The sequence below is a fragment of the Schistocerca americana genome, chromosome X (assembly GCF_021461395.2).
Source record: "Schistocerca americana isolate TAMUIC-IGC-003095 chromosome X, iqSchAmer2.1, whole genome shotgun sequence".
Lineage (NCBI taxonomy): Eukaryota > Metazoa > Arthropoda > Insecta > Orthoptera > Acrididae > Schistocerca > Schistocerca americana.
Genome location: NC_060130.1, coordinates 371,667,283 through 371,695,200, shown reverse-complemented (window position 1 = coordinate 371,695,200; position 27,918 = coordinate 371,667,283). Strand labels below are relative to the sequence as shown.

Below are 27,918 nucleotides of genomic sequence, written 5' to 3'. Positions count from 1 at the left end.
TTTTGGATAGGGTCCACCTTTAGAAAAACACAATTTTGTTTTTTAACCCAAACATGTTTCACTGCAGTTGCAGTATCTTCATTGGGCTCTTATTTTATGGCTGTTAAAGATAAAGAATGTACTTTACTGTTTGTTTAGTTGTGACTATTAGTTTTTAAATCGTAATTAAATATATTTGAAATTGGATCGATTGGTAAGACAAAAAATTGTAGAAGGTGAAATAGACGTGAACGGGACAAGCATATTCAAATGAACGTGGGTTTCAGCAGCCATTCGGAGATGGAGTGGCTTGCACAGATTAGATTACCGTGTAGAGAGTTGATCCAAACCAGTCTTCGGACAGAAGACCACAACAACAAAAACAAATATATAGCTTCTCTTCTAGAAGAAATCCAATGGAAAACCAAATATAAAATAAAGGTTAAGAAGATGAAGAAAAACAATATACACTACTACACCACGCGTGAGCGCGGCTAAAATAAGTTATAACTTGCAATGTTTGCAACGTTTACGTAAGAATTTTCTTTCCTAGAGACTTTGATCTTCAAGTCCTATTCCGTTCTGTTCAGCTGGCGCCCTGTCTGAATGAAGCTATTTGAAATGTATTGTTGAATGTTTTACGCTCCGTTGCGTTACATTCCGTTCAGTCACAAGTGAATCATCCGTTATTCTGTTCGATACGCCCTAGAATTTCACTCGTTATGTCTTCCATCGATACTCATTGCAGACGCCAAGGAGTTGAAAAATACCCGCTAATGTTGTTCGCATAGGGTGTATTGTGTTAAGACGCGCCATTGGCAGGTCGAATGTGAAGTGGTTTTCTGGAGGGTGTTTGAGATCGCAATTGTGTTGGCCTTTATTGCGGATATTTTGTAAAGGTAGGATTTTTTTAAAACTCTTATATAAGTAAAAAATGCTCTGGCATTTGAATATAGTGGCCCTTTAACCTATAAATTGTCAAGTGTTGGTATTGTGTTTAAATTTTGTTTGGTGTTACAACTATCGAACGCTGGTTGGCAGCTAATTTGTTTGCTATTTTTCAGAAGTATTTGGAATGAGTAGTTGTTATGTATGTTTACATTATTATCGTCCGTACCGCGAAATTCACTTTTTAGTTGTATGCTGCACTCCTTATGGTAAACTGTGTTGTGGATTTATATATTTATAATACCATGTGATGCTTAGTGCACAGAGAAAAATTCTTTGTATGTAGGCGGTATACTTTTGCAAGTTTGTTAAAGTTTCTTGCACGTTTATAGTTTAGGCGCGAACTTTGTGTCAAGGCTATACAATTCACCAAGGCAAATTAACTTTGATTTCCATCATTTTATTCATGAATAGATTCGTTGTGTTTGTTTATAATGTGTGTATTTCATATAAAGAATATTGCTACGGGCCTAGTTACTACTGCAGGATTCTGAAACTGTGGACAATGGCGGCATCTTGCATTATTATTTTTGTTATTAATTTCATTATCATCCCACAGCCGATGATATCGCAATTTATTAGTGGTTATTGCATTCTCTAGGGCAAATATCATCATGTGGTAAATGTAAAGGACTAGTAAGATACTGTTGATTTCAATAGTATATTGTTTTTGATTGAGATAAGTTTTACTCATTGTTTTTCGTTATTTGTTGGGGTATTTGCGGAAGATTTCGGGTATTGTTGTATTAGTTTACTCCTTTTTGCTTGCAGTTTAGAATAACCTTCAATATATAGAAACAAACTCTAGAGTCATGACAACCCTGCTATGATATACGCAACCCAAACACGTTCACCATAGTTGATGTAGCTAACTGTTTTTGATATTTGATGTAAGGAAGTGGGACACACAAGTTGATTTTTAATAGGTGGCTGCTGGTAGTGTCTTATATAGAAAATAAGGTGCTCATGAGATTTATTCTTCTAGTAAGTTAAGACTTTTGCCTCGGTCATTGATGATTCATGAGCTCATACATTCATCATAAACTTGTAATTAAGCTGAAAATTTGATTCTGGTCAGCTTGTCACATCATAACCAGTAAATTATTGAGTTGGAGCCACAGCAAATAGTAAACTACAACACTCTGTAAAAATACGTATGTTTGTTTCATAGGTGGATATGTTGGTCCAATTGACGTAGCTTGTCTATATCAAAAATTTGGCGATTCTGTGTGCTGTGTGATCTTTCTCATTAACTGCATGGTGTGTGTGTTGGGGAAAAAAAATTGACGAGTGTTAAGATTTGTGGACTAGATAGTTTTTGATTATGTAGATTTGTATGGACAGTGTTTTATATACTAGAGGTGAGTTGCAGTGGCAACATGATGTTTTGGTAACATATTTTTTTTTTCCTTTTTACTGGACTGGCTTAATGACAGGCAGGTGGTATTTTTTATGGTGTGGAAGCTGAGTTACTTACTTGGTTCATGGCATTAGGAAAGGTGACTCCTGTTGTAAACTGAGTTTAGTGTGGTGGAGAACTCCCAGTGTCTCAGTTAATTAGGTATTGTATTCAGTCTTTCATCCATTTTGCAAGTTCTTTCTATACTTTTGACATGGAACATTGTGCTGCTGCAATTATAAATGTTAAGTTTTATGCAACAAGGTGCACTGCAAAACTTAGTAGATACAGCAATAGCCCTCACAAATAATTGCTTATAACAGCTTCATTTAGAATGTTAATACGCCAGCTTCCATAATGTGTGAGCAGCTGTTTTCTTAGCACAGCATATATTTTCTAATGGGTATAGAACGAATTGTTTTGTAAAAGGCTTAGTGATTGGTGTCTAACTGGCAGTACACACTTATGAATTGGAGAAGTTTTACTTGGTGTTTACAAGAAACAAATACTCTGTATTGTACGAAAGTGGAATGTAATTCTTGGAGTGTAATACTTTTTATGGTGTTTATAAATGTTTATCTCAAATCAGGTGTTTATTCCATATGTTTTACACAGAGTTTTTCTTTCCTACTTAATGCGCAAATAAAATTTATTTCTACTTGTGGATATAAAATGATTTATTTTGAATATATTGCTGATATTTATGGTCTCGTAGCTATTTCCAAACGGTTATGCTGGGAAAGCCTTGGACACAGAAGGAAACGACTTAGCTACCAGATACCCAATACAGTTTCCTTGACTTTATTACTCAAGGAATACCTGTTGCAATGCAAAATAATGAGCTTTTAGAACAAAGTACTAGTCAGCTGCAGTATTATCGCGGAGTACAGTGATTCAGAAAAACGCTTCACACTGTCAGTGCTTTCAGGCTTGTTGTGCATGTACTATCAACACTGACTATGTCTTGAGTTGTGATATGCTACTGAAGCTCCGTGACCTCAAGGTGTAATAATATTGTGGTCGAATTATAGTCACTAAGTAGTCACTTTGAACTGTATGGTAGGTTGTTGCACATTATAAAGTGATGTGCAGTATCAGCAGAGAATTGTTTCTACATTTATTTGTAAACTAGTCAGTCTTCAGAGTGTTTTGACACCTGCCAGTTTATTCAGAATTTCAACAAGCTGAACTGCCTCTGCACAGCAAAATAAATGTCACACTGATGTGTCTCATCTCGGGTTACGGTGTCTTCATAGACATGTATCTCTACTTCACAATACCTCTACATTTTGTATCTTATCTCCTCACATATTTTTTTAATTTTCTTTAGTAGCAACACACTTTCATGTTTCTAGTTTTCCTCTGAATTTCCCTTTATCTTTCCTTCCGTATGTTGACATACTATGCTCCTCCCTTATACTTTCATGAATTTCCTTCTCAGTTTCATATTGGTGATGTATTTGGTAAAAGTTATGTTATGGAGCCCGCTGTCATTTTTCGTAGTTCATGTATGATGAGTCTGCATAATGTGCATCAAAAGACTTGTCTGAGATTTTTCCATTGTGTAATACATGTTTTCTGAACTCAAAGTGCAGTTTTAGTTTTTATAGTGGAAAGTGGATTAAATATGGCACGAATGTAACAATTAGACTATACTATACATAAATCTGTCACCACAACCTCTGTGTTTGGCACTCATTTCCGTTAGTTACCTACTGGCACCCAAATTATAACTATTTGACCTAACAAAGACCTTGGGGCCACATTACAGATCAGCCTGTCATCTTAACAAAGATTCTGGGGGACGTAGGATAGAGGATCTCATTTTGCCTCAATATAGACCACTTTCACAAAAGAAATTTTTCTTCTTCTGTGCACCTCTAGACTTCCGTTTTTTACACACTTGAGAGAATTCTGCCCCCTTTTCTGTTAGTGGGATCATTGTCAATTAGCCGGCCGGGGTGGGCCAGTGGTTCTAGGCGCTACACTCTGGAACCGGGCATGGATGTGTGTGATGTCCCTAGGTTAGTTAGGTTTAAGTAGTTCTAAGTTCTAGGGGACTGATGACCTCCCATAGTGCTCAGAGCCATTTGAACCATTTTCTAATTCAATTCGCTCAAGAAACTTCACTTCCCTTTACATGTAGTAAAATTTAACCAAAGATCCTGTTTCATACTTTTACATTTATTTATTTTGTTTTATATTAGTGCTTGGGCAACAGCAAGTAAATATTGACTGGAACCAGTGTGAATGTGTTAACACTAGGAGTACCACATGTCATTTTTTACCTACGAGTGTTTGTTAAAGGCCATAACCCCCCCCCCCCCCCTCCTCCCCCCCGTCTCCCTGCTTCATAATAATCACTGGATCAAACACTCTACTGACTTTTAATCATGTGTGGGGCTGTTCAACTCGTCAAACTTTCACCCCCTATAACCCACGGAGAAGTATGAAAAATTTGTCCGTTGGATCACTTTTGACCGATATCAGTTTAATGCAATTTGATATCAATAATACCAGTTTTCAGACTCAAAAACAGTTTCTGAGCATGCCTTGACATTATTCATGAGAGGATGGCATGTATTACAACAGCGTAGGACAAAAATAACCTGAAATGCAAAGAATTCAGGGTCAGACGAAGCATGGCTTTCAGGCCCCTGCGGAGTGACAACAGGTAGTCATGGTATGTTTGATTCTGTGTTATCAAGGAGACACCGCAATCAAATTGATAGATACTGCCTTGCTTGAAAAATGTGAAATCAATTTACTGACAGTTGCACTGCATGCTAAAAGCAAAGCGAGAACAGATTGTCGACTAGCAGCTGTATCCTTGAAAGTGCAGGTGCCCATTCGTACAGTACATGACTAGTAAACCTGATAAATATGGGATACAATACTGGCTCTTGTGTGATGCTGACTAGCACTACTTCCTGAATGGGTGCCATTGCCATGTCACCTGTGAAACTTGTGATCTAAGTCTGGGGTCACCATGTCGTTATGAAGTTGGTGCAGCTATTCGTCAACTGTGGTCGTAACATCACAACTGACAACTTCTTCACTTCCGTGAAACTGGCAGGAATGAAAAAGGAACAGGTGCAGTTGACACCCTTCAGAGAGCAGTCAAAGACATCCCTCCCACAGTGTGAAGAGGAGAGTTTTTGACGCATTGTATGCAACACTCTTGTACAAGTCGGGTGACGATCTTCTCACAGTGTACCAAGGGAAAAAGAAACGCAATGCCCTTATTCTGTGTATGTGTGTCCTGGATGTCAGTACAATGAGAATACTGACAAGGGAACCTCCCCATCGCACCCCCCTCAGATTTAGTTATATGTTGGCACAGTGGATGGGCCTTGAAAAACTGAACACAGATTGATCGAGAAAACAGGAAGAAGTTGTGTGGAACTATGAAAAAAATTAGTAAAATATACAAACTGAGTAGTCCATTCGAAGATAGGTAACAGCAAGGAGAGTGGGAGTGAAGGAGCGACGTGGTCCCGTGGTTAGCGAGAGCAACTACAGAACGAGAGGTTGTAGGTTCAAGTCTTCCCTCGAGTGAAAAAGTTTAATTTTTTATTTTCAGTTTATGTGACAAGCTCTTATGTTTTCATCACTTTTTTGGGAGTGATTATCACATCCACAAGAAACCCTAAATTGGGCAAGGTAGAAGAATCTTTTTACCCATTCGCTAAGTGTACAAGTTAGGTGGGCCGACAACATATTCCTGTCATGTGACGCACATGCCGTCGCCAGTGTCATATAGAATATATCAGACGTGTTTTCCTGTGGAGGAATCGGTCGACCTATGACCTTGCGATCAAATGTTTTCGGTTCCCATTGGAGAGGCACGTCCTTTCGTCTACTAATCGCACTGTTTTGCGGTGCGGTCTCAAAACACAGACACTAAACTTATTACAGTGAACAGAGACGTCAATGAACGAACGGACAGATCATAACTTTGCGAAAATAAAGAAAGTAAAATTTTCAGTCGAGGGAGGACTTGAACCAAGGACCTCTCGTTCCGCAGCTACTCACGCTAACCACAGGACCACGGCGCTCCTGAGCTCACATTTTCCTTGATGTTGCCTATGTTGGCATGGACTACTCAGTTTGTATATTTTATTAATTTTTTTCATAGTTCCACACAACTTCTTCCTGTTTTCTCGATTGCTCTGTGTTCAGTTTTTCAAGGCCTATCCACTGTGCCAACTTATAACTAAATCTGAGGGGGGTGCGATGGGGAGGTTCCCTTGTGAGAAGGATCGTCCAGATACTCTGAAGTTTTATAGTGAAACAAAGGGTTGAGTCAATATAGCTGACCAAATGACTAGGCTCTAAAATGTTCAAACTGACACACCAATGGCCTGTATGTGTATTTTATAACTTTTTTATCTTGCCGTAATCAATGTTCACACAATTTTTAAGTTGCTTACTCTTAAGATGATTCCATTTCAAGACTTTATCCTCAGAGTAGCAGATGAGCTTGCTGGTCCCTGCAAACAGCTAAGAGGCGCCATTGTCCTCTTGCATGCACTCAGCGTAGGTGCTGGCCAACCTGGAAATAGAAAGCGGTATTGAATTAAGGTTCCCTGCAAAGAACAAAATGGGACTAAAACATCGCGCATATGTTTAAAGTGCAACGAGTATGTGTGCAACAGTTACCAAGCCTAAACTCTTGTTGAATGTGTGTGCACATCCCAGCTTAGACAATTCTGTCCACTGTGTTGTTCCTACATATTTCCAAATATTTATAATTCTAGAGTTAAATTGCTTGTTTGTTCTTATGTTTCCATTCTTTGATTGCAATAAGCAAGAAAACATGCAGAGTCTTTTTAGTCACATCCTGCTTTTTACGATCTTTTGCGAACGTTCCGATCTTGCGTTATATATCTGTAAAAGTAAAAATACTATTATTCATATAAACAGAATGTTTCACTCGTTTTTATAAGGAAAAACCATGTAACATTGGTTTGCTAACTTCTTTTAATGATGTTTGACGAAACACTGGGGAATTTCTTCTCGAAAGTTTAAAATAAAAAACATTATTTCGGAAAATTTATTTCTTGCAGTGTACTATTTAAGAGTATTCCTAAATGTACTGTTAACATGGCAACATCCAAAACACCGCCCAAATACCAATAAAGTGTTGGTTTCCTACAGTGAGTCAAAAATTTCCCATGTTGTGCTTGTACTGTTGCGTTTAACATTGGACCAAAAATACTTTGAAATCGAAGTGTAAACCACCCATATTTGATAGACAGATTCTTCTACAAAGTGATTACTGTAGCATTCCCTTCTGTGGGAAGTGTGATATTTTAGCCAAATATGTCTCATTCTGAATAGTCTCCCATTCGTTTAGGTTGCTGCTTGCGTACTGTGTATTTTCTGCCACATGAACACTTATAATTTTGTTTTATGTCATCAGTGAAATGTGTTGATCGCATTTAGTATACTCCATGAGTAGAAAATAATCCTGCCCCCCCCCCCCCCCCCTCTCTCTCTCTCTCTCTCTCTCTGTCTGTCTGTCTGTCTGTGTGTGTGTGTGTGTGTGTGTGTGTGTGTGTGTGTGTGTGTGTGTTATGCCGCCCCCCCCCCCCTCCCCCCCCCGGGATTGCTCTACAAACAAAGGTTTCAAATTCTCTTGTACAGTTTTGCCTGGAAAATGACATGGTTTGCATATGTCAGACTGTGTTGGCGATGACAACAAGCTGCAGTCCTGTGATTTATTTGAACATTGTGTACACTGGAGGGAACCTGGGTCTCTCTTTCATAAAGCAGTTTGTACATATAAGTATTTGTATGTATTCTGAATCGTCCGAGGAGTATGTTGCCATATGCTTGTTGTCGCCATGTGGCAAAAATATAAAATAGTGAGTAAATACAAATGAAATAAAAATTTCTATTTTTAAACTGTTAAGTAGTGATCTGTGTATCAAAACCACACAGAGGTTTTTCTCATTGCAGTTGGTCTCCAAAAAACTGTGAAGATAACAAATCTTTGTTACAGACTTTAGGTAGCAGCTGTGTCAAATGTCATACTATATTTGATTAAAATAACGTGTTGAGATATGCCATATGGCACTACAGCATTGCCACATAGTGTATAGCTGTGCCTCAGCCTAGTCTTTGATAACATGGAGTGGTCTGCCAACAGGTGATATAGCTTGGTTTTGCCCACTTCTATAAACAACAGTTGACTGAGCTTCCAAGCGGTGCCAAATAATGTATTACTCATGTACTCCACAGTGATCAAAAAATTTAAATTAATTCACTTTTTCTTTTTTTTTTCCTCAATTATTGGAAATTAGCCTGTTACGTCCTCTTCCCCCCCCCCCCCACCCCCCCCACCCCCACCCCCACCACGGTGCTTGTCTTGTTGGTTTGATTTCCCCACCTCTTGCTTTGTGTACAGATTGATCTTTTCCTCATTTGTCAATAATTTATTACTATTTAGATGGTCTATTCATATTCCTTCTGGTGACATGGCCTCTCCATTTATTACTATACTGCTTAATCTTCTCATTTATGCTTTTAGCTTCTTATCTGATTATTGTACTCCTTGTCATATCATCTATACTACTGTATAAAGATAAGTTGTTTTACACTGTTACCAAAAACCTCAAAGTTCTTGACCAATTTACTTCAAGTTTTTGAGTGATACACAAATAAACATTCAGATGTGCATATGCTGTACATTTTTTAAACAACAATGTGCAGATTTTCTATTGACTCCCACTGTGAGAAAGCAAATGCTGTGCTGTGAAATGCAGATTAGTTTTCTTTCTTGCACTCAGTTTCAACTATGATAACAGAGCATGTAAGCCATTAGACACGTTGTTTCTTCCATATATATTAGGTATCCCTATATCAAATAATGTAAAATCAAAGATGGAATAATGACAGTATTATGAAAAGATCAAAAATTTACCCACCAAGCAGCAGCAGAACAAACGCACATAAAAGCCTGTTGTGATAGGCAAGCTTTTGAAGCAAGTTGCTCCTTTTTCAGCCAGAAGGATTGAAGAGTGAAGTAAAAGGCTGGAGAGGTCTAGGGAAATGGTAGATTTTGGGAAACCCTTCTGCCTGAAGAAGTAGCAACTTGCTTTGAGAGTTTGAGTGTTCGAGTATTATGAAAAGGATAGACTGCTACTCACCATATAGAGGATATGTTGAGTCACATATAGGCACACCAAAAAGACTGCTAAACATGTGAACTTTTTACCAAAAGGCCTTTTTCTAAAGTAGACAACAAAAACATTCACCTAAGCACAACTCGCACAGACATGACTACTCTCTCTGGCCACGGAGGCCAGGCTGCCAGCAACTGTGCATGACGGGAGAAGCAATCTGGATCTTGGGGGGGGGGGGGGGGGGGCGGGAACTGTGAAGGGGAAGGGTGGCAAGGTAGTGATGGAAGACAGTAAAGTGGTGTGTGTGTGTGTGTGTGTGTGTGTGTGTGTGTGTGTGTGTGTGTGTTTTTCTGGGTAACAGCCATAAGATTTTGTAGGTAATTTTGTGAAGTTTGATTGGAAGGCAGTGTAATCTTTTTACTCATGGCAGGAACCAAATTTTGATAGAACAGTGGTAAGGCATTGGACTCCTATTTGGGAGGACTGCTGTAAAAATTCTTGTCAGGTCATCCTGTTACAAGTTTTCTGTGGTTACCTTAAATTACCTAAGGCATATGCTGGGTAGGTTCCTTTTAAGACTAGGTAGCAGAAGTCCTTGTACTTCCCCAAGTTAGAGCTTGTGCTCTGTGTCTAATGACCTCATCAGTGACAGGATGTTAACTTTTAATCTTCCTTTTTCATCTCTACACATTGGGCTGACTGAGTATACTTAAGGTGTGTACTTGAAGTTTGACATCAGGTAATTGTCGTGTAGTTACAGTGCTTTTGTTATGTGACCACTGTTCAGGAAAGAAATAATGGCAGAATATTTTTCTAGGCATATGCTGTGGAGTAGTTGCTGTAGCTTAGCTTACACAGCTTTTTTTCTAGTCAATATCAAACTGTGTGCTTTACATTTAGTTTATGTGCTACTCTTTTAAATGGTAACCTTTTGTTTTCTTTCTTTCTTTCAGACAAATGGGTCAGGAAAAAGAAAAGGAGAAAGCCGTTCGGACATTTACTGTTGGAGATAGGGTCTTTGCTAAAGTTAAAGGTTACCCTCCATGGCCAGCCTATGTTGTTAATGAAGAAAAGGTTGCCAAGAACAAAGTGAAATACCATGTAATATTTTACTACACAAATGAAAATGCTCTTTGTAAGCCAGAGGATATGTATCCATATGATCTTTACAAAGATAAATATGGCAAACCCACTAAGAAGCCGTATTTTAACCGTGCCCTGGAGTTAATTGAGAGTGACATACCACACTTCGCAAAATATTCCTTAGCTGAAAAGATGTCTGCTGTTCAGGCAGATGTTGAAGAAATACAGAAGCATACAAGGAAGCGTGCTCTTGAGGAAGAAGCTAACTCTGATTCCAGCAAAGATAATAAGAGACGTAGGGGTGTTTCTGAAAGTTCTGAGCACTCTGTACGTACCAATTCCCAGAAGCAAAAGGCCGCTAAGAAGCCTGACAACATGGACTCTCCTGATAAAGGCAACAATAAAGAAGCTGATGTGTTGGATGAAGCTGGTGACAGTTCACCAGACAAGAAGAAAGAGAATATGAAATCAAGTAAGAAAAGAAAAATGTCTAAGCCAATGAAAAACACATTTCGACCAAAAACTGCTTTTGGAGAGAATCCAGCTATTCATTTTGAAAAAGCAAAGACCTTTGCACGTGTTAATGATAGAGAAACAACAAGGGGTAAAAACGAAAAGAGTACAGGACAGGTACAACAGAAGAAGACTGCTCCAAAGGGTGGTAAACGCGAAACTAACAAAGAGAGACAGGAAAATCAGCCCAAGGGGAGAAAACAGAAAGTTAATAAAGAGAATGAGCAAAATGAAGACAATGCACTACCAGATAACGATCCTGGGATAGGCAATAACTCTTCAGCAAAGGGTAGCAGCAGGTTACGTGTAAGTAAAATTCTAGGCAATAACACTTCCACAAAATTAGCAGCAGGTTAAGTGTAAGTAAAATCCTAAACTAAAAATGTGTAGTTATATGTGGAATGTAAGGAGGAGGTGGTAGAAGTAAGTGTCTGGGATGAATCGGGCAGGGGAAATTCATGCTAAAAGTGAAGAATGTGATTGCAAAAGCAAAAACAGAAAGACTGACAGTAGAGCTAACATGTGGTCAGTCAAAAAGGATTTAAATTATATATTTTGGGTAATGCTGAATCTGTACGAGGTGCCCAAAAGTTTTTTGGAGGTCTCTCTGGAATCTTGGAAATGACTACTAATTTATGGAGTAGTAACTAGATGAGAGGAAAGCTACAGATTGGGGTATGAAAGTAACACTGGTTTGGAACAGCTAATAGAGTACTGAGAAGGAAATGTAGGTGGGTGGGTGGGTGGGTAGGTAGGTAGGTAGGTAGGTAGGTAGTCAGTGTATTAAAGATAAGTGTTGGCAATATTTACATTCTACACTGAGCTGGAAAGAAAAGATGAGGAAAAAATAGTGTCTACGCGAAGAGGTCGGCAAAATGAAATTAACAAAAAAGAAAAGGATAAATGAAAGCAACCAATATGTAACAGATACTCTGAAGGGGAGGCAAAAGATGACTGAAGGAAAACAATTAGTAAAGGGAAATGATGGACATGTGACCATGTATCTTTCACATTAAGAGACAAAGTTCTGAAAGCTTGTCATAGTTTTATGCTTAAAATACCAGTTTGATTTCTAGTTGTCTTGAATGTTCGTTGCATATTTTATGAAGTCTGTATTTGTTAATGTTTATTAGGCTATGACTACTGCAGCCGGCTTGTTACATTTTGCTATTGTGACATTCCTTCTTTTTTTTCCCTCTTGCTTAGCTTCTGATAAAATTTTTCTGTAGCTGCACAATTGACTTTGAATGTCTTCCAATGCTGATAATTAGTTTGGAAATTTTTGTTTCATTAATAAGAGAAATAAATAATCCACCCAAATAGCCAAACACATTAGGGTCATTCCATGTCAGTTCAACCACGGCTCCAGCTCATAGTCTCAGATTTGACTGAAATTCTTTACACTAATTCTACCATATGTGGAACACTCGTGTACAAAGTATTAGTTTCCCCTGCCAATTAGTTCCAGAATTATGACCCCCCCCCCCCCTCCCCAGGGGGGTCCACAACTCTTTTGTGGATACGTGCGTGGCAAGCACGGGCCCTCGAGCTATTGCAGCCTTCCTTCTTTCCAGGGCTGCATTTCCTTCCCCTTCCCCTTCCCCTCCTTTCCTCTCCTTGCTCCTTCCCCCTCGCCCTCTCCTCTCCCTCTTTTGGTGTCCTTGCTTATGTTGCCCCCCTGCTATCCTCCTGGTAATGTTGGTTTTGCAATTTAGCTTTGTTGTGTAATCACCTCCTTTTGGCACTCCCTGGTCCCCCTCTGGGGTTTGACCTCCATTACTAAATTTCTCTACCGTAGTGTGAGCCATTTGGGGAAGAGCACCTTACCTAGTGTCTCCGACGTGTGCCCTCCTAGTACATTCCACCTTTTCTTTCATGTCGTCGTCTGATGCTAGGGTGCATAGCCAGCACGATAACCAGCCCGTGTGGTGGGGTCGCTATGTACCCTTTTGGTTGAGCCCCCTGAACACACAGGGATCACACTTCTGATACCTGAGCTGTGACCTCCTCATGCAAGCCTTGGAGTGGTTGCTTGTCATCCTGGAGCATCGGAACTCCCGACAATGGCCGCTGTACCAGACGGCCCTTGCTGTGGTTGGGTGGTGCCCGTGAGGAGAGCCCCTGATCGGAGTGGGTGGTATCAGGACAGATGCTATGCAAATGAAACGCATACGGGTCCAGAACTCTGGCCGTTCTTCTGCAGCCGTCTCTCTGCGTGGAACTGATTCTTCTAGTGCTGCTTCTCCTGCCCCTTCGGCCCTTCCGTGGCTATCCCCTGGGAAGAGGGTCAGGCCCGTCGGCTAGGGGCAAAGCCTTTCCCCCACTATCTGGTTTGCACCAGGACTGATGGGGATACTTTTGCCAATACCAAACCTTTATTCTTTGTGGAGCACACTGAAGACAAGTTTGGCAAAGTGGACTCCCTGAGCAAGATGTGGTCGGGTTTGTTGCTGATCAAAACTGCTTCAGCTGCCCAGTCTGCGGCCCTTCGTGCCTGTACCCATCTTGGCACAATTCCTGTGTCCATTACCCCCCACCAGTCTCCAAATATGGTTCAAGGTGGGATTTTTCACAGGGCCCTCATCCTTCAAACTGATGAGGAACTTCGGGACAATCTCAGACGGCGGGGTGTTCACTTTGTTCGGTGTATTCAGAAGGGTCCTAAGGACAATCGCATTGATACTGGTGCCTTTATCCTGGCCTCTGAAGGGGATACCCTCCCTGAGAAAGTAAAGATTATGGTTTATCGATGTGATGTGAAGCCGTACATCCCACCTCCTATGAGGTGTTTTAAGTGCTTGCGTTTTGGACACATCTTCCCGCTGTTCGCAGGCCCCTCTCTGTGGTGACTGAAGACGTCCACTCCATGAAGGGAGTCCCTGTGTTCCCCCTCCTGTGTCTGTTAATTGTCATGGCAATCATTCTCCACGTTCACCAGATTGCCCAGTATATAAGAAGGAAAAGAAGATACAGCAGTTGATCGTTTAACCTACACAGAGGCTCGTAAGAAGTATACACGTCTTCACCCTGTGTCCATGACGTCCAATTATGCTTTAGTTAAATCTTCACCCCTTCCGTACCCCAGTCCCGGACCCGTCTCCCCCCACCCCCTCCCCTGCGGCTTCCACACCTCTGGGCGCTGCTCCCCCTCCCCAGCCGGAGAAGTGTCCCACTCCTTTGGCGTCTGCGGTCAAGGGCGCCCCTCCCGGGATGCCCCTTCCAGGCCAAAGGTCTGTTGCTGCGCGACGACTGCGAGAACCGCGGTCTGTCGGCCCCCAGGTCGCCCAATCTCTTTCTGTTCTCGATCTTGCTGCAGCTGTATGCCACACAGCCTTCCTCGATCTCAACCAGAAAAGAAGAAGAAACATAAGTCGCGGGACAAAGAGCCTCTGGTGTCACCAGAGGTCCCATCCCCGGCTTCACAACCAGATTCTGACCTGTCGTTCATGGATGTCACCCACTCCTTGTCGGTGACGGGTGGTGACCCAGCGGTATGACTCGCATTAGCCTGTTCAACCCCCATTTAAATCATTGTTCTGTGACTATCCAATGGAATTGTAATGGATACTACCGTCACTTTCCGGAATTGAAATCCCTTATTTCGTTCTACTCTGCAGCTTGTGTGGTTCTGCAGGAATCTCATTTTACTGATGATCACTCACTGACCCTCTGTGGTTTCCATGTTTTCTGTCGAAATCGGGTCGGACCATTGCGGGCTTCTGGTGGCGTTTGTATGTTGGTCCGTAGAGACATTGCTAGCACGTGGATTCCTCTTCAAACTACATTGGAAGCGGTTGCTGTTAGGGTCCACCTGGACTTTGAGGTCATGGTTTGCAATCTTTATCTCTCCCCTGACAGGACTCTTACACCTGCTGCCTTAACTGCCCTTCTCCAGCAACTTCCTCCTCCCTTCCTCCTTCTCAGGGATTTTAATGCTCATCATCCCTAGTGGGGCAAGCATTTGCATCTAGACGAGGTCTTCTCATAGACCAGTTTATTGCAGACCACGACTTGTGCCTTCTTAATGATGGCTCCCCTACTCATTTCAGTGCTGGTCATGGTACCTTTTCTGCCATTGATCTATCTCTTTCTTCTCCCTCTCTCCTCACTTCATTACACTGGTCGCCACACGACGACCTTTGTGATAGTGACCATTTCCCATTGATTCTCTCTCTCTCTCTCTCTCTCTCTCTCTCTCTCTCTCTCTCTCTCTCTCCCTTCCCGCTCCCCGATGGACAGGTTACCTCGTTGGTCTTTCCAACGCGCTGATTGGCCTCTATACACTGCACAGGTCGTGTTTTCTCCCTCTTTGTCGGGTTGTATTGATGACGTCCTACGTGACGTGTCTGACGCGATTGTTTGCACTGATAGCCTTGCTGTACCACGCTCATCTGGACCATTTCGTCGCCGGCAAGTCTCATGGTGGAGTACGGCCATTGCCATCCGTGATCGCTGTCGAGCTTTGCAACACCTTGAGAGGCACCCATCCATTGCCAGCCTTATTACCTTAAAACGCCTTCACGCTAAAGCCCGTTATTTAATCAAACAGAGCAAACGGATATGTTGGGAACAATTTGTTTCTTCCCTCGGTTCTACTGTCCCTCTGTCACAAGTATGGGCTACACTTCGCTCTCTCCAAGGTTGCCATCGGCAGTCCACCCTCCTAGGCCTTCACCTCCCAGGTGGCCTTTGTACGGACCCGTTGATTCTTGCGGAACATCTTGCGACCCATTTTGCAATGGCATCAGCATCAGCCTCCCATCCAGCTGCTTTCCTTCACTGGAAACAGCGGGCCGAAACTTCCACCTTATGTTTTACCCCTTGTCTGTCAGAATCTTACAACGAACCTTTTACTGAATGGGAATTTCTTTCCGCACTTTCTTCTTCTCATGATACAGCCCCTGGCCCAGACTACATTCATAACCAACTGCTTCAACATCTCAGTTCTCCATGATACAGCCCCTGGCCCAGACTACATTCATAACCAACTGCTTCAACATCTCAACATATTCTCCAGTTGTTTAACCCTATCTGGCTCCAGGATGACTTCCCTTCTCAGTGGAGGGATAGCATCGTGGTTCCTGTCCTTAAGCCTGGTATGAACCCCCTATTTGTTGACAGCTATCGGCCACTTAGTTTGACCAATGTTTTTTGCAAGTTACTTGAGCCCGTCTGTTCAATTGGGTCCTCGAATCTCGGGATCTATTGTCCCCTTACCAGTGTGGCTTCCGAGAGGGACGGTCTCCGATCGATCATTTACTTCGCTTGGAATCCGCAGTTCAGCAGGCTTTTTCCCAGTGCTGCAATTTGGTTGCAGTATTTTTTTGACCTTCGCAAGGCCTATGACATGGCCTGGCGCCATCACGTCTTTCTTACACTTCATCAGTGGGTTCTTCGGGGCCCACTCCCGATTTTTATCCGCCAGTTCCTGTTCCATCGCTCATTCAGTGTTCGGGTTGGTACTGTTTTTAGTTCTCCACGGACCCAGGAGACGGGCATCCCGCAGGGTTCTGTCTTGAGTGTACTTCTTTTCCTCATTGCTAACGATGGACTTGTGGCCTCTGTTGGTCCTTTTGTCGCCCCTGCCCTGTATGTGGATGATTTCTGCATTTGGGTTAGTTCCTCTTCGATGGCCTCTGCAGAGCGGCAGCTCCAGGGAGCTATACGGTGTGCCTCTGCATGGACCCTCTCACACGGGTTTCTGTTCTCTTCTTTAAAATCGTGGGTGGTCCACTTCTGTCGCCGTGGGTCTTCTTTTCGACACCAAGCTCACTTGGCTGCCCCATATCAGACTTCTGAAGGTGGGATGTTTTCGTAAATTCAATGTCCTTCGCTTCCTTGCCCACTCCTCTTGGGGTGTGGACCGCTCCCTCCTTCTCTGTCTTTATCGTGCTTTAGTTCTGTCTCGCTTGGACTATGGTTCTCAAGTTTATGGTTTGGCTGCTCCTTCCACACTGCACATGCTGGATCCAGCCCACCATCGTGGTAATCGTTTGGCCACCGGTGCCTGCCTTCCCTACTAGCCCTGTTGATAGTCTCCTGGTTGAAGCTGGGATCCCCCCTTTCTGTTCAGCGGTCCCAGCTTCTGGTGTCTTATGCACTCACTGTCCGTTCCTCTCCCACTCATCCTTCCTATTCTATCCTGTTCCAAGACCATGTATGTCGCCCACCTGATTCCTGCTCTCGGACGGGTTTACCGGTTGGGCTCTGCCTTGCGTCTCTTTGACATGATTGCTGTTGTTTTTTACACTGGTGGCTCTAAATCTGCTGATCATGTGGGATATGCTTTCATGTCCTCTGTTGGAACGGAAAATCATCTGCTGCCACCTACATGTGGGGTGTTTACTGCGAAATTGATGGCAATTCCCCAGGCCGTTACCTTTATTAAACAGTCCCAACACAACCGCGTTTCGTTATGTACGGATTCAATGAGTGGCCTTTTGGCTATTGACCGGTGTGTTTTGCACCATCCCTTGGTCTCTGCCATCCATGACCATCTCACTGATATTCACTGTGCTGCTTGTTTCATTGACTTCCTTTGGGTCCCTGGCCATGTGGATATCCCGGGTAATGAGTTCGCTGACCGTTTGGCTGGGGGAGCCGTCACTTACCCCCCGTTTTCTGTAACCCCTCCTGCAGCGGATTTACGATTTCACATCAAATCCCACTTCGCACAATCATGGGCCAACTCTTGGGAGGCTACTTCCCTGTATAATAAACTTCGTGCAATTAAGGTGACACCAGGCCCGTGGCATTCTTCCTTTCGCCTCTCCCGAAAGGACTCGACCACACTGTGTCGTCTCCGTATCGGCCATACCAGGTTGACCCATGGTTTTCTTTTGCGCTATGAGCCACCCCCACTTTGTGGTTGTGGAGCCTTCCAGTCAGTAGCTCACATTTTGGTTGACTGCCCCCTTCTTTTGACTCTGCGTGCTAAGTACAGACTTCCCTGCACTTTTACCTTTGATGTTGGCTGACGATTCCCGGATGGTCGACCTGGTTCTCCGTTTCCTCCGGGAAAGTGGTTTTTATTCTCAGTTCTAAGGTTTTTAATCTCTCTCTGGTGTTGGGGCAGGGCGGTGAGTGTTGGGGTGTCTCCCACTGTAAGCCGTGTTGGGAGATTCCCGACTCCCCTCCCTGGTCGAGATCCTCTTGTCTTCCCATTTTACTCTGTTTTTATCATTTTTTAGGGTTCGTTAGTCTCCTTTTCCGATACGCACTTCTCCATTTTAGCAGTTGCACCTTTAAGTCACAGGTGGTCTTGCCTCTGCTGCTTCTGAGGTGGGATGTTTCCTGCCTTTAGAATAGCGTTGGGTTCGCTCTCTTGCTGACTTACCTCATTTTGTTTTTACCATTGACAACATGACTACCCTTTTATATTTTTTAGCCTTTTCCCTTTTATCGTTCTGACTTTTCTGAGATGTCACACTATCGGAATGGAACACATTTGAAACAAGGGACTGATGACCTTGCTGTTTGGTCCCTTCAACCCCAACCACAACAACAACAACAGAATTATGACTTTTGAAACAAGGTGGCGTGACCTGGAAATTGCAACCCCGCATCTGGCAATCTATCTTCAGACCCAACTTCAGGTCTTAATAACTTTGGAACTATTCCACACAGTCCAGTGAAATTTTTACAACCCAGTAACATCCATTTAGAGAACGCACTCCATAAATCAAAACACCAACAACATATTTCTGAGGTAAAATAAAAAAATTCAAAAATGTGATTAAAAAATGTAATACATTAAAAGGTACATACTGTAGGTGCCCTCTGTGCCAAATATAATTCACTCAAAAAGGGTATAAATTTTTTTGTGGTAAGCTTAATGTGGCCTAAACACACACAGAACTCATCAGGCCCATATCAGTCACAAAAACTGAGTTAAATGCATACGAAAGTACAAAAATTTGAAAAATGACGTGAAAAACGTGTATTTTCAAAGTGTGGTAGCACAAAAGGAACAAGTGGTAACCAAGCCAAATTTCACACACTGCATAAGTAGACCATAATGATATATATCTCAATATTTCAGCATGTTATTGCAAGACATTTGTGTACAATGGAAGTTGTCAGATGTATTTGGTGATGTGGACATTGTTCCACAACACAATTTTGTAAAAACATATCGTAAACTGTTCTGCCTCTTCTTATCCTCTCCCACAGCTGTTTATTCACTAAGCAACAGTATATAGACAGATTAACATAACTTATCATTAATGTTTACTGCACCTAAAATGCTAAAAACCAGTCGATTGTGCTTCGAACAGAAGTTCTCCCACACTTCAGCTACTGTACTCTGTACATTGAGTGGCAAATTGTACTGTCTTCCTGACACTGTGGTAGAAACTGGAACTGTCATAAGAATACCGGGTGATCAAAAAGTCATTATAAATTTGAAAACTGAATAAATCACGAAATTATGTAGATAGAGAGGTACAAATTGACATACATGCTTGGAATGACATGGGGTTTTATTAGAACAAAAAAGAAAAAAAAATACAAAAGTTCACAAAATGTCCGACAGATGGCACTTCATCTGATCAGAATAGCAATAACCACATAACAAAGTAAGACAAAGCAAAGATGATATCCTCAATATTTCCGCCATCATTCCTCAACAATAGCTGTAGTTGAGGAATAATGTTGTGAACAGCACTGTAAAGCATGTCCGGAGTTATGGTGAGGCATTGTCGTCGGATGTTGTCTTTCAGCATCCCTAGAGATGTCGGTCGATCACAATACACTTGAGACTTCAGGTAACCCCAAAGCCAATAATTGCACAGACTGAGGTCTGGGGACCTGGGAGGCCAAGCATGACGAAAATGGCGGCTGAGCACACGATCACCACCAAACAACGCACACACGAGATCTTTCACGTGTCTAGCAATTTTTTTTGTTCTAGTAAAACCCCATGTCATTCCAAGCAAGTGTGTCAATTTTTACCTCTCTATCTACATTATTCCGCGATTTATTAAGGTTTCAAATTTATACTGACTCTCTGATCACCCAGTATGTTCAAAAGGAATCCAACACCTGTCTGCCAAACGTGGCCAATGAAATGATCTTGCTGGTCCTGCTGGTGCCATGAAGTTCACAAATACATCACCTTCTGCTTCACAGCACTCTGCAACACATCCTAAGTACCATTTGTCATCAAAAACAGCAATAACATAGTAACCTGGTTGTATGTTGCTGCTTCTGCTTCTGAATCCTGAGTCAGACACACTGTGAAGACACATGTGCATGAACCTATAGTTATAACCGAACAGTCTGCTCAGCTGCACATTGTCGAAGTCCGCTGGAGAGAAGTGATGATGTGTGTGCCCCTTGCACTTACAGGCACAACCCATTTTGGCCAAAGATTGAAAAAAGATGATAAACCTACTTTGGTATCGGGATACTTTTCCTTGAATTCTACATATAGTTCTGATATGTTGCATAGCAACAGTCATTTTTGCATATGTACACATACATTTCCCATTTTCACCATTACATAGTCTTTTTTTTTTTTTTTTTTTTTTTTCCAGGCGTTAATCGGCTGTAGTCATTATTTTCATAAAACTCGGACACTAGCACCTTTATTTCTGAGCTCAATTGCTTACCTTGAGCCTGCTGAGGTGGTGGAAGCACTCCTTGGGTTGCTTTTATTTTCCTAGCTTGCTTTATCATACATGTAGAAACATTGAATTCCTTTTCAGTGTAGTCAGTAGACCAGCTGGAAGGTGCAAGGGTAAGAATAGCTACTTTTTCTGGCGTGTGGAAATGGCACTTTTTGTTTCAAATCGTGCACAATTTTGTCCAAACCAGAGCATTTCTGGCATGATTTCTGTTCCTTTGGAGCAGATAGTTCTTCCTCTTCCACCATTAGTGTGTCAGCTATTTTGTGTTTTAATTCCATTTGAGCTTCTTGTAGTTTTCTTCTACCATAGCTGGGCCTGTCTCTTTTCCCAACTTTGTGTGTCTTGATGGGAGACAAACCAAGAGCAGTCACTGAAATATTTAATTGCTCATCCGCTGTGGTTGTAGGTGGCTTATACTCTACGTCACTGTCATGTAAATTATCAGAATATTATTCATTTTTTAGCAGTGTAACACACCTGGACCATAACTTTTGTCCTGGTTTCATGTTAAGTCCCATGCACTGATTCACTTTCAATACTGATTTTATATAAATTTCTCTGAGGCTACACTTCACTGTCGTCTTATGAATCCTAAATTGATCAAAAGAACTTCTTTGTAGGAAAGAATACTTATCTAGGAACACTTTCATATGTTGATAACAAACACTTAAGTTTCCTGGAACTGTACTACTTGTGCCCACAGGGTGTATCCCAGATCTCCATAGCAACAAATCTTGGTCCGATTCATCCAGATCATACAGTACAAAGCGAATGCCACATTTTGTTCAGTATGTTGTTTTATGACATTCAGATGCTTGTGCTCTACCAATACTGCAACTTGTTTGAACAAAAGCACCACTAGTACACTCTTCTGCCTCCATACTGACTTTCCACAAGAACTAGAATCTTAAAAGCATGAGTAACCTGCAATTGTTGCTTGTTTCCTTTGTTGTTCCTGCCTAACAATGACTCATTCTGTCCCTGAAAACTGTCATTGTTCAACTTTCTGTTGCCTAATGGTTCCCAACAATTTCTGCAGCTTTATCTGAAACAAGCTGTCTGCATCATCGCTATTACTTGCTAAATTGTGTTAAAAGAAACTTAACCAAATACATCTGTCAACTTTTATTGTACACAAATGCCTCGCAATAACAAGTTGAAATTTTGCCACATATTATATTATGGTCTACTTATGCAGTGTTTGAAATTTGGCTTGGATATTACTTGTCCCTTTTGTGCTACCACACTTAGAAAATCCATGTTTTTCAGGTAATTTTTCCAATTTTTGTATTTTCGTGTGCATGTAACTCTGTGTGACTGACATCATGTAACTCTGTTTGTGTGACTGACATGGGCATGATGAGTTCTGTGTGTGTTTAGGCCACATTAAACTTACCACAAAAAAATTTATACCCTTTTTGAGTGAATTATATTTGGCATAGAGGGCACCTACAATATGTACCTTTTAACGTATTACATTTTTTTAATCACATTTTGGAATTTTTTTATTTTCCCTCAGAAATATGTTGTTGGTGTTTTTATTCATAGAGTGTGTTCTCTAAGTGGATGTTACTGGGCTGTAAAAATTTCACTGTGAGTAGTAGTTCCAAAGTTATTAAGACCTGAAGTTGGGTCTGAAGATAGATTGCCAGATGCGGGTTGCAATTTCTGGGTAACGCCACCTTCTTCCACAAGCCATAATTCTGGAACTAATTGGCAGGGGAACTTAAAATTTTGTACATGAGTGTTCCACACTTGGTAGCATTGGTGTACTAAATTTCAGCCAAGTCTGAGACTATCAGCTGGAACATTTTCTCAAATTGGTTGAACTGACATGGAATGACCCATTAGCAGGACACTTCTAGGATTCATGGAGGCGCCACTGACTCCAGACTGATTCTACCTAGTGAATTAAAAATGAGGGCTGATAGGCTTGCCAGGCTGGATGTGGTTCTCGTGCAATTTCCCACATCCGACTAGGTGACTACTGGACTTGTATTCACATCGTGCCACATTCACATGGGATAACACTAGATGCAGACAGATAAGTACACAAATTATGTCTGGGGGAGGGTGAAGGGGTGGCAACAGGAAGAGCATGTGGCCACTCTATCACTAAAATTGCCAAATCGGATAATTAACAAGCTAACCTTGTGATGATACAGCATGAAGACCCATAAAAAGAAAGAAATATTCGTAAGAAATGAACAAGGAGAGTTAAGGCAACATATTGTTGTTAAAAGTTTAGTTTTGGGGCCAGTGTTAATTATTAATAAGTTTTATGGTTACTTTCTCAGATTTAATTGAGGCTGACACACTGCATAGAGAAAATAAGAGGAAAAATACTTCATACTGTGGAACCTATTACATTCTTGGGTGGGGTACTGGTAAAGTAGTTTTCTCTGTTGGGTCAACAAATTAGTAACAGATTCAGTGCCAGATGTAGCAAAATTGTTTTCTAATAAAGAGATTGCCAGCAAAATTAGTCATCTTTCTACATCTGAACAGAATTTTGCATGCAACTGTAGATTTGTCAGTATGACTAAGTAACTCTGAATGTTGGGGGATGGTTATTGCAATTTTTATCAGTTAGGAAGATAAATCATTATTTCCTGTTTGGTTGTTCAGTTCTTGGGCAATGTAGCAAGAATAAAGACACTATTAACAGGAAGTTGTGCTGATGCACAACTTATAGTAGTATATGAAATAAATCACATGTTGTCAGCAGAATAATGACTCATTGAAATACTGAGTGAAATTACTGCCAAATAGTGTAACATTTAAGATCCACATAATAAGATATATATACCCTGAAACTCCCTGAGAAAACAGTTATTTTTCTAGATCATCGCTGATTAAACTGTTGTACTGGATGAGCTACTGTGATACTGGTATATTCTGAGAGAATCAGGTTAAGGCTTTACTAATAAGGGCAACATTAATAAAATATTTTAATGTTAAGAAACTTCCTGGCAGATTAAAGCTGTGTGCCGGACCGAAACTCGAACTTGGGACCTTTGCCTTTTGCGGGCAAGTGCTCTACCATCTGAGCTACCCAAGCACGACTCACAACCTGTCCTCACAGCTTTAACTCCACCAGTACCTCATCTCCTACCTTCCATACTTCACAGAAGTGCTCCTGTTGTCAAGTTCTTGCTGGGAAAGGGGGAAAAGATGAGATTATTGTGATCTGTGGATAAAGTAAACATGTTTCTCATATTGGAATAAATGAATAAGTGATGGGTTCGATAACTTCATGTTTAACAGGGTTCGATAACTTCATGTTTAACAGGTGGCTGTGACTGTTGTAACAAATAACATAAAGACAGTAGCATGTTTATGGCTACCAAGGAGGTGTTAAACTTACAAATAAACTGAAATTCATAATAAGTAAGTGATACAAAAGATAATACACTGATGTGCAAAACTTGAGGACAAAAGTAACTTTTGCATGATGTCACTGTCAAGTAACATAGCTTAATGAAACTTGGACCACATGTAGAAAGAAATGCTGCAGTAAAGTACAGATGGTAACTGAAAGAAGTATGTAATGAGATGGACAGAAATGACACTCTTATTCAAAGACAGCAATTACACTGAAATCACTGCAATTTGTGATTGTTCATGGATAGTTGAACAGGTGGGATACAGTGCGTAATAGGGTGCATGATCGCCGTGTGCACCAATGTTTGCCACCAGGTTGGTAAGGAGTTCTTGTGGTCAGGTGTTCCATTCCTTCTCAAGCATGGCTGACAAATGCTGGATGGTCATTTGTGCATGTTCTGCAATACGTCTCGGGGAATGGGCAGGCCAGTCTATTTGCAATATATCACCTCTTTCCAAGAGGTCCTCCACCTGTGCTGTTTGAACAGTCTTGCTTTTTCATCCATAAAACAGAAGTTGGGGTGGAATGCACCCCTGAAAAGCTGCACATGGGGAGGGAGTACAGTGTCTAAATAATGTTGATCAGTGACTATACGTTTTCAAAGATATGGAGGTCATTATGCCAGTGACCATATTCAACAATGTTCCTGGGTGCATTACGTATTCTCGCCTCTCGCTGTACACGGGTGTGTCCAGAGTCATACTCAGCCTGAATCTGCTCTCATCTGAGGAGGCCCCATGACCCCACTCCTCCTCAGTTCAATCCCTATGTTCTTGGCACCATTGAAAACGGTGCACCAATGTACTGCTGGTCATTGGGCAAAGAGCCTACTCCCATGCAGTCACCATGCCAATGTGGAGTGAGATATTGCATATCTTACAGTCCTATTGAATGCTGTTGCAGTCGAACCTGCTGTTTGGTGTGGTTTCCTTTCTGGACTGGTTCTGAGTGCTACCTGTGCATGTGAAACAGTGATGCGAGTAGTGCCATACTCTGTGGGCTACACTTGTCAGACTTAATCCTCATTCTAGTTTTCCGACAACTCTTCCCTGTGTGAAGTCATCCAGATGTCTTTGGGCCATGTTGTAAAGAAGGACACCACCACAATGCAACATAACTGCTCACTGATTGACACACACTGTCTTCTCCCATTCCTAGGTTGTGGGGCCAGCCCCATTTGGTGAAATAGTCACACTGACCTCATGCCATGTGACACCTAGCTTTCTGTGCATAACTGGGAGGTCTGTGACAACGTGCTCCCACACTTTTTCATTTCCACAGAGTTGTTAATACATTTTGGTACTTTATCTATCTTGTCCTTAAGTTTTGCTGAGCAGTGTAGTAACGGGACACAATTTGTGATTTAGTGAAGACATGCCATCATTTTATGGAGGAGGCCAATCAGATATGAATGTAATTTATTATTAGTACTATTGTTACTTTTTAGGTGACAGGAGGGGGGCAGTGAAGTAAGTGAATTAGCAATTGAAGCAGTTGTCATTGTAACAGAAATACATCTTGTTGGAATACGTAATGTAGTTTGTAGTTTCATAATGTTTGAGATTTTGATAAATCTGTTGCAGAATCTGTGTCAAGAGACAACTAAGACCCTATTTCTAATAGGCTATAACTTTAACTTGTGGGAAGTGAGCTTTAGCTTTGATTCTTGTATCACTGGCAAATTTTTCTTTCTATTTATAAATTCACACTAATTTAAAACCTGTTTTAAAAATCAGTAAAGTGATAGTTGTGTGTTGAGTTCTGTTGATATATAGTTTAGTTTTCTGGGGAAATATATTGGTGACAGAAAATGTTTGCTGTGTGTGCAGTGACAGAAAATGTTCGCTGTGTGTGCATGAGATTTGCTGGTTTATTATCAGTGCTAGGGAAAATTTTTTTAAGTTCTGCAGTGCAAGATTTGTCATGATTCCTCGTGCTTCCAACATTTTGTTTTGTCTTTAGCCTCTCTTGTGGATTGTAACTAAATTTTTGTTGACATTGAAAGATTTAAAATAGAGCCCTGAATTAGATGGAAGTTGGCTACACTGAATGTTTAATTTTTGTAAAATAGCTTTACCATTGTCATTTAAATTATGTCTCAATTGGATACATGTTAAATTATTGTTCTCTCTCTTTCTCACTAGGGACGGAAACGACGTACAAGAGAGCAACATGATTTTACGAGTTTTGAAAGAGGTGATCAAGTGTTTGCGAAGGTGAGAGGTTACCCACCGTGGCCAGCTGTAGTGACTGCTCTTGCCAATGAAACTGGAAAGAAGAAAAAGTATCATGTAACATTCTATGCTAGTGATCAAAGAGGTGTCTGCTCTGCTGAACATATTTTTCCATATGAACTTTACAAAAGTCAATATGGCTCACCTCATAAGAAAAATTATGCATTCAATATGGCTCTGGGCCTTATCAGAAAAGCTGCTGGAGCTAATGCAAGTAATGGCACTGGTACAAAAAACAGATCTGCTAAGCATCAGAAAAATGAGCCTTCAAATGGTGATTTATCAGATAATGATTCTCCACTTGGAGATGAACATAATGACGAGAGTACAGAGGAAGAACCTCCAGATGATAAGCTTGATCGTGAAAAATCTGAGGATACAGATGATGATGCTGAGGACAAATAATTTGTGTGTTTATCTCAGTATGATGGATGTCAGAAAATGTTGACAAACAATGCAGATTGTAAGACAGTTACAAAGTCATCTGCCAAAAGAATGAGTCAGTGTCTTGTGGTGACACTGAAATGTTATGTTTCGTACCATTTTTAATGACTTCTTTATCATTGTAAGAATCATAATCATTTTCTGTAGTTAGTCTTCTGGAGGTCAAATATTTCATTTATTTTAAGTTGTCCCAATTTTTTATGCTTCTCAGTTATTCCTAATCTCAGTTATATTTAACCTGTTTCAGCAGCATGTTTCTTAATTGTATTCCTGCACATAGTTTTCAGAGAATTGAACATTTCATGTGATTTTTAGCTGTCCAGTTTTCCATAGTGTGTGACTATAATCTATTTCATGTGAATTTAAGTTATACTTTTTTATTCTTTTCAGCAATTTTTTTAATGTTGCAGTTACATTTTTAAAAATGTCTCGGCAACATGTTCTTTACTTTTGTTCACACATGTGCTTTGTGAGGATCAAACATTTTATGATTTTAGTTGTCCAATCATAACTGGCTTGTGAAGATAAAGTACTTCATGTGATTTTATTTTCCCGATTTTCAATGTTTTTCAGTTATTTGTAATGTCTCAGTTTTATTTAAAAAAAATTGTTTCCTTAAGATGTCTCAATTTTATTTGTGCATGTAGTTTGTGAGGATGAAACATTTTATATGATTTTAGATGTCTAGTTGTCAGTGCTTTCTGTTTTTAGTTTCCTACATGTTTCAGTTAACATTACAGATGTTTAAACTGTGTGTATCTTAATTTTATTCAAGCATGCTTTGAATAGCTTCAAATTTAAGAGAGAGAAAAGAAACTGTAATGTTGTCACTTTTCAGTACTTTATATTTCTGTTTCAAAGAATGTCTGAGAAGATTATACAAATATGTGTTTGTCATATGCTCAAAGGCAAATATATTCATGTAAAAACTAGATGTCAATAGAGATAAAATGTGTTTGTTTTTGTGTTGATGTACAGGTGCTTGTTAAAGAGACAAAAGTCCCTAAATTAACATTATGTGGCGGCATTTGTATTGAGTTGTTAAGCAAAGCTAGATGTACCATTCCACAAAACAACAGGTAACAATATTGATTGTATGTTTATTACGAAAGTACCTGTATATTGCTGCTAAAGTTGTACATGAAGCCAATAAATATTTTTTTTAATAAAAAAG

The 27,918-nt window shown here is 40.8% G+C and overlaps 1 protein-coding gene across 1 annotated transcript; it reads left to right on the top strand.

Moving 5' to 3' along the window:
• Positions 1-720: 720 nt before the first annotated feature.
• LOC124555081 (hepatoma-derived growth factor-related protein 2-like) lies at positions 721-27,918 on the top strand. Its single transcript, XM_047128874.1, has 3 exons — positions 721-878; positions 10,410-11,358; positions 26,211-27,918. The coding sequence occupies exons 2-3, from the start codon at positions 10,414-10,416 to the stop codon at positions 26,703-26,705; spliced, it is 1,440 nt and encodes a 479-aa protein (XP_046984830.1). The 5' UTR covers positions 721-878; positions 10,410-10,413; the 3' UTR covers positions 26,706-27,918.